The 13,256-nt window shown below is 31.2% G+C and overlaps 1 protein-coding gene across 1 annotated transcript; it reads left to right on the top strand.

The window, feature by feature from the left end:
* Positions 1–500: 500 nt before the first annotated feature.
* On the top strand, positions 501–13,256 carry LOC132743948 (sodium-dependent multivitamin transporter-like; the record flags this gene model as incomplete). Its single annotated transcript, XM_060732549.1, has 15 exons — positions 501–575; positions 1,170–1,221; positions 1,573–1,640; positions 2,162–2,242; positions 2,689–2,762; positions 3,179–3,316; positions 3,909–4,044; positions 4,819–4,907; positions 5,400–5,512; positions 8,930–9,000; positions 9,145–9,231; positions 9,446–9,714; positions 11,283–11,383; positions 12,134–12,255; positions 12,852–13,256. Coding segments are annotated over 15 exons (1,881 nt in total), but the record flags the coding sequence as incomplete, so codon positions are not given.

The raw sequence follows: 13,256 nt of genomic DNA, 5'->3' as shown, positions 1-13,256 counted from the left end.
TTAAGGCAATTTATTTCATACAATCATTTTGGAAGTATTTTTACTAAAAAAATTAAACAGTTATGTTTAAGCAGATATATAGCTTTATGTACTTTAACTTCTTAGTTATTTCAAAAACTACACTAGGCTTGAAAAGATTCAAAGAAGGTACATGATGTAATCATCTGACGAATTGTAATATGAAAATAGACATATTTGTACTGTTTCTATGTACAGTTATAAGAAAAACATTTTAATTCTGTTACCTCGACATTTCTATAAGAACATAAAAAAACGGCGACTCCTTTACAATAATCGAACATAATTGCATGAAAAATCTGATAAAATGATATTCAAACAAGATCAGTATATGTTTAATATTTTAAAGACTTTTAAAACCTCATTCACGCAGGAATATAGATAGATTGTACATGTAATATTTTTAAATGGCCTTTTATTCCAGTTGAATATGATTGCAATTAAAAAAAATAATCTTAAACATCAGTAACTAAATTTAAATTTTTCAGTATCTGGAATTGAGATTTGATTCACATGCTGTACGGATCCTAGGGACGATCCTCGGAATGTTGAGTTATGTAAGATATTCTACTTTAATAATTTCTATTTATTGTAAAATATGAAAAGAAATTATTTCAATAATAATGATAGCAGACTCACGTATAAAGTGGACCAAGAGCACACGGGAAAATAATTATAATAGCATAATTAAAAAAGTGAAAAATGCAAAAAACATCTACACAACAAAACGCATATTCCTTACGATGAATCCAATAGAGGCTTTTCAATTTTTGTCCGTTCAAAATTCACGTAGATTCGCCTGTCATTTGACGCATGCCCTCGTTTCTTTAATACCCTATTATACGAGTACTAGTTTATTACTGCATAACTATAAACCTTTTAAAGGTTTCAATTATCCCATGCTTCAATGAATATCAAAACAGAAATAGCATACCAGCCTGATAATGGCAACACTATTGAAAAGACCTAAGCTTTTTTATTACCAATGTTCTTATGAAAATATCATTTTTTAAAGTTAACTTAAATGTATTATTAATTTCATATTTTCTTTTGATTTCTATCAAATTTTGACCTAAAGTTACAAGGTGAAAGTGTAAAACAGTTCTTTTTTTGTAATTCAAGTTTTAAATTTTAATCTTCATCATCTTCAGACAGCCTATATGGGTATTGTGTTATTTGGACCAGCTATTGCTTTAGAGGCAGGTAAATCGTCTTCATTCTGGTGACACGTTATATTCCTGTAATCTCTTTTATAAACTATATTATTTTATGTACTGTTTCATGCTTGTTTCCAAAAACAAGCTTCCGAACTACATGTAGTACAAAATGTAATGAATCCTGTACTAATCGTTGATATTCATCGCAGGATGTTAATCAGGTTTTCCTATTTAAGACAACCGTTTTCTTAAAGACATTGATTCATTGAATGATTGAATTACGAGTCTTTACAATACCATTTAAAATCTTGGTGATGGTCGTTGACTGATGTTATGTGGAACATGTCTTTTTACCACATTTCTGTAATGTTTCCGATACATTTCCGATATATTTCAGTAACTGGGTTTCCTCAGTGGGGATCGATTGTGTCAGTGGCAATCGCTTCAGTTATATATACGTCTATTGTAAGTATATGTGTAACAGATTGTTCAGTTTAATGTTAAAGTCAGTGCAGCACGAAGTTCTTCATTGTTGTTTTGTATACAGAATGTTAATGTTGCTTCAAAATGCATATTAACGGATAAAGAGTGATATAGTTAGTACATTTGGTAAAAAAAATGTATTTACACGATTTAAAGATATCTGCATTTGAAAGCTTGATTGGCTTATTTTACGGCAAACAGTTGCTTAATGACTTTTCATACACATTATGACTTACAAGCTGTGATTTTTGAGAAGAGAATACTGATACCTTGTGTCTGATACAAAGGAAATCATGCCTAGTTGCAGTTTGTTCCAAAGAAAATAAAAGTATTTTAGCAGAGAAGCGAACTTCAATTTCCAAAGCTAATGGCTCTGAATTCCACTATGCTAAGCAAGTACTATCATGGTACCGTACATAAATATGTTTATTCAGGCACAGTAGCTTTTTGTAAAAAGACATATTCGTAGTATAATATTATTTTCACTATTTATACTTAAACAGGGAGGATTAAAAGCCGTTATCTGGACGGATGTTTTTCAGTGTGCGGTAATGTTTGCCGGAGTTTTTGCTGTGCTTATTAAGGTAATGATTCTGCTTTATATTAGTTGAAATGTACTTGGCATGATCTTATAGATACAACTTTGTTTTGGAGCAATAATTAAGTATGCATGAGCACGAACATTTCCAGTACAAAATGGATTATGCAAGGCAATTTTAATATATGTAATGTCGATAAATTCAGTATAGAAGTGTACATGTCCATTTAATTAAATACACTAGTACTTAAACACATTTGAAACATATTCATGTTTTGCGTGCTTGAATTCAGTAAGTTTGCGTATGGGACGTTTACTGAAAATTATTGATTGAATATTTAGCATATATTAATAAGATGTAACGCCAAAAAACACGTTCATATATGTTTCATAGGTTCTCTTTATAATAGCAGTTTTATGTATATGTATGTGTAAAGTGAACTCGATGTTGGGCAAAATAGATTAAAAAAATAAATGAAAGAATATTTTCAGGGAACAATGCAAAATGGTGGTATAAGCAGAACATGGGAGATTGCGTACGAAAAGGGTCGCGTCAATTTATTTAAGTAAGATAAAGTTGGTGTTAACTCTTTTTAGAATGATAAGAATCTGTACTACATCTCTCAAAATACCAAGATTCTTTGATGTTTTCTTTCTTTTACTTTTGGCGAATTCAAGATTTCTTGTGGTTTAAGAAACATATTTGTCATTTTTCGTTTTTTAAAGGAATCGTTAACTCCCCTTTATTTCACATCTTGTCATTAAATTTTAAATTATTCCACAGCAAGTGGTTAAGCATTAACACTCGTGAGAACTTTATTGTGTCACTTAATTTTAAAAAACTGTGATGACATATATTTGTGCCAGCTTAACATCATTTTAGAATCTGCCAAAAGCATGAACCACTCATATACTATTCACAACTCTTTTGTCAAAGTCTTGTTTAGAAATAGAGATGACATATTTCAAAATTTATTTCCAGTTTCGACCCTGATCCAACTGTGAGACACACTTTCTGGAACTTGTTTGTTGGCAGTATCATGCGAGGTTTTGGTCTTGTCTTCAACCAGGCTTCTATACAGAGGATCAGCTCTACGCCAACAGTCGGAGCAGCTAGAAAGTAAAAATACCAGATGAAATTACCATTTATATTATTCATGATACTTTCAGGCCTTTTTGAAGACATTTTGGAAAAATGTTCCTAAGCCAGTTTTGGGAAAGTTTGCGTCATAGAAGTGTTTAATTGGAAAAAATATTTGTACCTTTTGAAGCCTCCTGCATGTACTTTTGGCAAAGTATATTAGTTGTGCAAAATTGTTTATTCCATCCAATGCAAATATCAGGCAAAACATACAAAATACATTAAAATTTGACAAGGAAATGTGTGGAAACATCTGTCTAATATCATAATGGAATGAACCCTAGTAAATTTGTCAGTTTTGATATCGGGAATTTCAGTTCGCTTGGGATTTGTCTTTAAAAATAGGGAAAAAATGCTAATTGGAATGGGTCTGATAGTCTGACCCATGAAGACACTGTGAAAAGGCATGGCTTCAAGATTATTTATAAGAGATAAAAACTGTCGGTTGATTATTTTTCTGTTAATTTTTAGATTTTCAATCTTCATTTGTTTGCCTGTACTTAAATGAATGCTATATTATAAATGTGACACAGCAATTGTTTTTGATTCATATACAAGATATACTTTACAGGGTACTAATGCTTGTAGCTCCGGGTTTCTTTATAACCTTGACATTGGCTGGTATTGAAGGTATTGTTGCATACGCGTACTATGATACGCTAGGATGTGATCCCCTCAAGTCGAAGCAAATAAAAAACCCAAATCAGGTAAATTACCATTTAATATATTCACGCGGGTGGTGTCAATTATATTACTTCAGGCGATACCAGTTATATTATTGGACGCGATGAAAATTACATTATTTCAAGCGGCTTGAATTACATTATATTACGAGATGCCAATATCAAACTAAGTAGATAAGATTCATTAAGATATATGGATGATTCAGCACAAGAAATAAAATGAAAACAAATACTGAGCTTGAATGTGGAAAGGTGGGTGGTGGGATTGAGAGGACTTTTAACAGTAGTCCTATAATATTTTAATTGTCTAGCTATCAACGAATACATGTTGGAGTATGTCCCTTACCCATTTGAGCCGACTCCTTTAATTTCAATCAAGACTAGTATCAAATGAGTAAAGTAAGAGTTCAATTACTTCAGCCCTTTCAAACCAAGTGCAATCGTTGTTTTGCTCATACATCTTTGTAAAGACGTTTGTATTTCAGTATCAATCAAACCGAGCCTGCAACATTTTCTTTTTTGTTGTTTTGTACTTTATTTCGGGATTCTTTTTTTCACTATCTAATGATAACCTTTCTTTGTTATACCATTACAATCTATACACATCATTATGGGTGCATAAACAGGTGGGATGTATAAAATTGGTGGTAGATTGATCTACGCTCCATACACTTTTGCCTTTTTAAAACCAATGTCTTGTTCAAAATTTTAAAAAATGATTTGAATTTTTTGTTGTATCGTCAGTGATGTTTTTGCTATATCTTGCGTTCATCAGCTGTGTTTTCAATATTGATATAGATAATTCCTTATATGGTGATGGACATATTTAGAAACCTTCCTGGTATGCCGGGACTGTTCATGGCTTCCCTCTTTAGTGCATCTCTCAGGTAAATATCTTATCTAAACAGTCTATAGGTTATACAACTATTTGACGTGTTTATATATTCTAACGATCTAATAAGAACTACATAATAACATAAATAATAATGGACATACTTTAATTTTGTCTAAGATTTAATTTCGCAGTATAATATAAATAGTCATTGCAATACATTAGTAAGGTTTTTATCTTTTAAATTAACTTTGAATGGATTCAAAAGGCAATCCGCTACGAAGTAATAGTTTCTTTTAAACTTCAAGGAACATCGTCTCGTTTGCAACAATAATACAGTAATATAAAATGTTTATATTTGAATGTTGACTTCGTCCGATGCTCGAAGCACGTCACACTTTGTTTTCCTCGAGTGTGCCAGTTTCAAGTTACCATTATGTACTCAGAAAGTATATTACATGTATTATATGATATACATTAAGTAAATGCTACCTAAGGCATATAATTGCATATTAGTTTTAAATGAATTGAAAATTGTATTTTACAGCACGTTATCATCTGGACTAAGTGGTTTATCAGCCCTATTCTGGACAGATCTGATCAAACCACACGTGAAACCCATGTCTGAATTCAGAGCAACACTGATCTCCAAATTATCTGGTACTATACATCATAATTATCATTTTAATCATTTCAACAAGTCTATTATATAGTAAAACATGTTAACTTAAAAGACACATTATGCCTCAGAAATGAATTATAACTTTTTCCTTCCTTAGAAAGAACAAAAACGTGCTTTAAAATGTTGTAATACTTGATTGCGAACATCTAAGATCCTTATTACTTGAAGAAAATAGTACTGAATGTGAAAGAATTCGTCATTAGGGTAGCAAAATGTAAATTTGATGTTGACAGCATAATAATCACTATGATTATCATTGCTATTATTTAGTTTTGCAATTCGTGCTCCAAACAAATATGCTCCAACATACTCGATTTTGAGTCTTTGTGTTATCAGCGCCATATGATCACATCAACAGTAGCTTGCACTTCAACTACCATCCATGACAATCTTCAATCAAACCGATCCTTATTAATTATGAATTTTACATATCGTCGCCCTAATTCCACAATGATGTAAGTCGTATTTTACCATTTTGAGAAAATCGACTTCAAAGTTTTAACAGGCTATATCTTCACACTTACTCAACACATTTTAATATAAAATATATCATAGTATGCAGAATTATTTTAACTGTTACACTTTTAATTACGAAGAAGTTCCTGTAGATAGTTTTTTTAAAAATCAAAATAAAAAAAATGAAAAATCACTGAAAAATAAATTTTATTGACAAAATACAAGAACCAGAATGCTGTATTCAGTTACAGCAATGTGACCCTAAAATATCATTACATTTAGGAGTTACAACAGTGTGAAATAACGACTTTTGAACTGTTTTATACTGAAATTATATTAAATTTAGAGGTAACTAGAAATTGAATTCTTTAACGAATAGTCTGAATCCACATTTATTCAGGCACCACAGAGCATGGAATGTGATCAGGATCAAAACAGTAAATTTAGTCTTAAAAGTCAATATTAGAAATCCAAACAATGCGGTGAAGTGTGAATAGCCACGAACAGGCATTTTAAGGTTGAAATAGATCTCGGGCTTCATTATCTTATCACCATTTACATGAAATAGTGAGCCTTGCAAATGAACAAAAAAAATAAGATGTTACTGATTTTGTAAATGTATCACATTGAAGTAAACAAAACGAAAACAAAATTTAGAAACATCGTCCTTGTATTGATATTTACCACATAAAATAGCAAACTTTTTATCATATGATATGCTATTTTTACAATAAGACTGTACAATATAAAATATTTGGAATTCAGATTTACTTTTGGTTTCGTTTATTATATCATTAATTCATTCCAAATTCAATTCTGAATACCTGTAGCTTGCAGACAAACAGCATGTTGAACATAATTTGACTTACAAAACACACAAAAATGTTTGAAAGATGTAACTGCTTAAGCTTTGAAAAACAACATCAACAATGAGTTCCTTTCTCTGTAACATAAAAAGAATAAACCTATGTATTTTACTTTTCTAAGAACAGCATTACTTGATGTTTTGTTTTAAAAAAAAATGAAAAATATGAAACACAACTCAAAGCTCACAAATGTTCAAAGATGCTACAGATCTGGATACGGTGTTTCAATGAACTACTGTACTTCAATTACTACATGTATTTATATATAAAGTGGCATACAACTTCTTTACATACAATAACAATTAAGTATACGTTTGCTTTTAATGTTTTTATCTGAACTGTTAACATCAATAACTCATTCGTATAAAAACAATGCTCAATATCTAAGAGTTTCAGACAAATATTAATTCTATTTTACCTCAACAAACGTTTGATGAAACAAATATGACAATATAAAAAAATTAAAGAGTTCTTAATGTTTTATATTATGGTCTTAAGACTTTGTAACATTTCTTCACAAAATCATTCTTTTTTACGTTTCAATCGAATGAAAATTTTTAACCACACATTTTTTTCTTTTTAAAAAATAGTTTTTGTAATGGATAATTTTCAGTTCAATGGTTCAAATCACTTGATAATTACAGGTAGTATTACCTTACGAGTTGGAAGTAGATGTACAAGAATTATTTTCAACTTAGATTAATTTTGCTTTGCATGTTCCAATTACATAATAAATTTCAGCATAAGATTGAACATGATTATGTTGACAAAAAGGTATAGACTGACACCCTGTTGATTTATGCAAAATAGCTGAGGAGGTGGCATTTTGTTTAATAAGTATTTGTTGTGCAAATGACGTCTCTTATTCAACGCTAAATGGTGCATCTGAGACACCTCTCAGCTTTTAAACTTTTGTTATAGGGATATTGTCAACTTTAACCCACCATATAGCCTTTGACGTTTGGATGTACTGTTTTAGGAACACAAACGAGTGACGTAGGACTGAACATTTTAAAAGTGTTTTGTCTTTCTTTCTATATGATAGTGGGTATTGTTAACCAGTCTAGATTTCATAATGCCTTGGACAGCAAAACTTTTCATATTTTTGTGATCGTTATATGAAAGTGCATTATTTTGAAATTATGAAAATAATGGAATTATGAGTTATGAAATAATCATGAAGTAAACACCACCTAATTTAACATCAGTTATGAGTTGTTAAGTTATATGTGTAAATTTTATTCGAATCACTTAGCACCAGTACGGTAATTTGTCTTATATAGTTAAAGACAAAATGTAACAATGGCAGTAGTATGTTTCCCATTTGATAAGTTTTGTTTGTAAGTTAAAAGTATAAACAATCTAATGCAAAACCTAATTGTACGTATTTAATCTGAATATGTACAAGTTATAGCATTGATCAATCAATCATATAATCATTCACATATCAAGTTATGAACAGCTGATACTTGTGAATATTGAAAGTTTGTATCATTTTATCCGATTTCCATGCTATCCGAATTTCATAACACAGCATGGTGCTTTGAATTTAGCTAAAGTGTTAAGAGTAGTTATTATTTATTTTTAAGGTTTGAAACAGTTCATTAAAATATTAAGCTATAGATAATTAGATAACATCTAAAGCAAAACACTTACATGTTATCAAGAAATATAAAACGTAAAATGTCATTCCCGATACCTTGAAAAATCTGCCATTTTGTCAATACAGCATCACATGACTAGAATCTTAACAAACTATTGGTTCAGAAGTTACGATATTATGGACTTTATTTTTATCACAATTTTTGGACTTACAGCACTCTGACCCATTCAATATATTGTTACAGGCATGAACCAGAGTAATGTTGTTCTTACCATTAGATAGAGCAAAAAATTACGAACATTTTGATACCAAACACTCATTTTTTTCAAAATTGGAGTTACGACACTCTGGAATTAGGGCGACGATATCTTTAGGGATTCATTTTCTTTCTATTTGGGTATTAATTTTAAACATTAATTGTAATTATATACTAATATTTTTCCTTCTGTATCAGTATTTTTATTTTCCAGTGTTTGTATTTGGTGGATTGGCAGTATTTGTAGCATTTATGATCGCGTTAGTTGGGGGTACCTTAGTTCAGGTATATTTATGTGTTATATTTCATCAGTCTATTGTTATCCTCATCCCTACTACTGAATTTAACATTTATTAGATAATAGAATAAAATCAGATTCGCATTTAAGTTGATAATTTCAGACAAGTAATTGCTTGTAACATTTTACAGATCACTGGAAGTATTCTGTCGGCATTTGGTGCACCTCTCAGCGGCTTATTTATGTTTGGAGCGTTCTGTCCATGGGGTAATGCTAAGGTAACTCAATGTATAAACTATTTATATGAAATGTTACTAACTTCATACACTTTCATCAAATCAGGAAGATTCTTGGAAAAAAAAGAATGCAGTTTTTTTTTATCTAAATGCTGTAACAAGCTTTTAGGAAATTGAGTTGTATTTTATCTATATGACAATTCAATTTAAATACTTTGGACTCGTATGGTACGAGAAACACGTATTTTTGTTACAGGGAGGTTTCTGGGGAACAATTCTATCTGCCATTGTTACATTCACCTTTGCACTCGGACAAATGACAACAAAAGGTTCTGTGAAGAATACAAGACTGCCCTCGGCACCAGTTGACTCATGTCCAGCTGTTGAAGTCTTCAGTTTATTGGCAAATATGACGCTCACTAATATGACGTCTGATTCATACTTCACGAATATGACGTCATCGATGTCAAATCTGACTAGTTCAATCGGCGGAATAGAGATAAATCCATACGACTATCCAGAACCGTATGTACATTTGTGTTCTCGATCAGAGCAAACACATCTCGCTAACATTTGTTTCTTTATCGAGTGTATTTGCTCCTAAGTTTCACAATAATGTTTTTAAAAATGACTTTATTATTTGCCAATCGACCTTAAAAGTGTATAAATCTATATCAACTGCCAAAATTATGATCTTAATTTTGAAAACAAAAAAAACAAAAATATAAAAAAAACTTCCAATATATCCGTATGAAGGAAATTTCTTTGCTAGTGTACTTAAGAGTGCATGTTGCAGTCACAAAGTCATTGCTAAACGGTTAAAATCCTTTTCTGTTTGAAATATCAAAACAATATTTTGTTCCGGAACATTTTATTTAGTTTACGAAGAAACTTCATGTGTGTTACATAACAGGGACATTCAACAAATCATTTAGATAATCAATCATAAGGTTACAGAAACAATATAGTATTACTGTATAACAATTTAATAAACATCATTTCATCAGATATACCTACTTTTTGTCTTACGAAATGCAAATACTCCAATTACTTACATATACTCGTAGATTCGAGTTTTACTAACGCCATACTACCACACAGAAGTACTTTAAAAGACATAGCGTTTTGCAAGCTGTCATATACAATAAAATGTTAATTTTGGTCAGCGCACCAACACATTTTAGATCAAATGGCGCCGAAACAAGAAAAATGATTTTGGCCTCCGGTGTTACAATCTTTAAGCAACACTAGGGGTCAAAACCATCTCACCTGCTTAGCTAAGAGATGCATAGATTTCAATAATTCGAACCCATTAAATCGCCTTTTACGATCACACAGGGTTAAGCGGTGGCTTCAATACGGATGCCCCAACTCGAAAAGGCAACCTCTCATCCACTATAATCTTTATATATCATTATCTGTTACTACTTTATTTTTATATGCTTATAGAAAACAAAAAAAAAAACATACCCTCCTCGTACTAAATATGAAGCAACACTTTTATATGAAACTGAAACAGGCTATAAATAGGTGATAAATCATTATTTATATCTAACAAAATACTTAATATGTTCAACACACCTGTTTCTAGCAGTGCTCAAACAGTAACAATATTTTTTACATGCTTTTCGGTGGTTTATAGAAATATATCAGTGAAATAAAACTGGTAATTTCACTGTTTGAAACAGTGAAATTACCACATTGGTAATTTCACTGTTTTGAATTTAAGCCCCTAACGTTGTTTCAGTGAAATACCAGCGTGCACAGTACTGGGTACCAACTGAATGACGTGACGTCGTAAATGACGTCACGTTGTATTATTATTTGGCGCGCTTTTCATTCAGTATTAAGTTTAATGTCTTTTTAAAACGTTTCTTTGCATATAATAAAAAGAAAATTTGTTTAGTTTAGTGTAAGATCGAAATATATTTCACCTTGTGAACACCAAAAGTTCATATTTCACTCGAAATATACCTTTTGGTGCTCACTCGGTGAAATATATTCCGATCTTACACTGAACTAAACAAATATCCTCTATGTCATTTTTTATGCAAGTGTCAAATTATCAATATATTTTACACCTTAATTTTCAGTACAGGAATTCGGCGAATGTTTATGTTGTCGTACAAATGGTTTGGACCTTTTGGTGTGGTACAGACCATCATATATGGATCTATCATTTCACTGTGTACAGGTATGTTTCTTAGTTTCAAGACTGTGAGAATTACAAATTGTAAGTTGTTTTCATATGGAAGGCATTATACTTCTTTCTTTCATCATCGTCGGATAATTTGTCGATTTTTATATTTCAAACAAGGTACCAAACAGGCACTATCAATATTGTGTTCACCTTTCAATAAACAGAAGATTGCCAGGCTTGTCCTGCATTGCTACACACATATTCGTTGAAGAAGAGCATATCGTTAATGATTTCACGTTAATCACATACTGTATACTTTCTATGATTTCGTTACGTTCTGGAAAAAAAACATGAAACAAATTTGAAATTGATGCATCTTTCTACGAAAAGAGATTGTTCTATTTTGTAACAAAATATAAATTCTTACACATTTTGTCAAAAACATTCAATATTAAGTTTCATGGATAAGGAATAAGTATACATTTCATTAACTATTACGAGTCCTTTAAAAGAAACTCCACTGTGGTCCAAAAGCTTGAACAATTAATTTAAAAGATATTATAACAAATATGTAACTTTGTTCTGAATAACCGAAGTGAGCGAATGATCTGAAATTTCGTATTTAGTTTATGATTTAGAACTACATCAAATGACAAATAAATAGCGATAAGATAAACACTTTTTTCTGTCCCATCATGCAAAATATCAGTCGTGTTTCTTTAAGTTTAATGGTTATTTTGAAAATTTGTCAACTAATTTTTGCTTACTGCTTCGTAAAAAGTATCTTTTTAATTGCCATTTCAGGGTACAAGAAACCGGGTGAGATCAAACGCAAGTATGTTATTCCATTTGCTGACAGTTTATTCCCGTTCTTACCAGAATACATCCGAAAACCTATGAGGTGTGGTTATCACTTTGAGGAAGAGGTATTTTAAATAATTATAATATTTAGTAATTGAATAATTATGATGGAAACAGGTAGTTTGTAAAATCATCCAGAATGACATTAAATACATTTCCTCATGGAAATGTTTCGTTTGTCAAGTGATTTTAACCCTTAAGATTGTAATAAGTAGATTTAATGAATATTTTAGAAGTAATAGAACAACAATGAATATGTATATGTGTTAACAAATAACTTTGTTCTAAGCAAACAAAGTACAATCAAGTAATTTGTAAAGATGGAAAAGGATATCACATCTTTGAAGTTTCACTCAAATCAATAAGTTTGGATCTTGACCTTTACCCTGTCGGAACTTAAAGTGATCCGCCTTTGTCACCAGTAGAGAGCACGGCCAGCTTTCAAGTCCGTGTAGTCTGATCAGAAAGGAAACTGTAATCAGATCAACTTAAAATTTTCATTTTGATATTCCCATATATTAATTATGGACAGATGCAAATGGAAGATGGACTAATCCATTGATTTAAAGCAATTCAGCAGTCAAACATTGAACCCTTTTAACTGTTCTGTATGCACAGTAAACTTTTGCAATGAAGTATAATATATTATATCCTTTTAAAGGACGATGACAAGGTTCCCCAGGTCGTTTACGATAAGATTGGTGATAAAGATGTTAATATATACAATGTCGATTTGATTGTTGGAAACAACACAGGTGTGGTCGACAAGCAACCCAATAGTGATAACCATATCGCTCATCAGAATGGGGGAGTTGATCTCGTACATCGGCTAAAAGATGAGTCCTCGTCACCAAATACAACAGACGGAACGGTAATTCATTCGGTTGAGGTATTATCTCCGCGAACAATACCTGTCAAAGATATGGAACTGAGTATTATGAAGGGTGGAGTAAGTTCCGAGTATGTTGTCATGGACAATATGGATGACGGGAGAATTCAAAACAACGTGAGAACGAAAAGCATGGAGTTTGATATAAAACACGACACTCCAAATGTTGATTTTTAA

Source organism: Ruditapes philippinarum, unplaced genomic scaffold, assembly GCF_026571515.1.
Source record: "Ruditapes philippinarum isolate M1 unplaced genomic scaffold, ASM2657151v2 ctg3954_1_1_1_1, whole genome shotgun sequence".
Lineage (NCBI taxonomy): Eukaryota > Metazoa > Mollusca > Bivalvia > Venerida > Veneridae > Ruditapes > Ruditapes philippinarum.
This window is presented reverse-complemented; position numbering and strand designations above follow the sequence as displayed.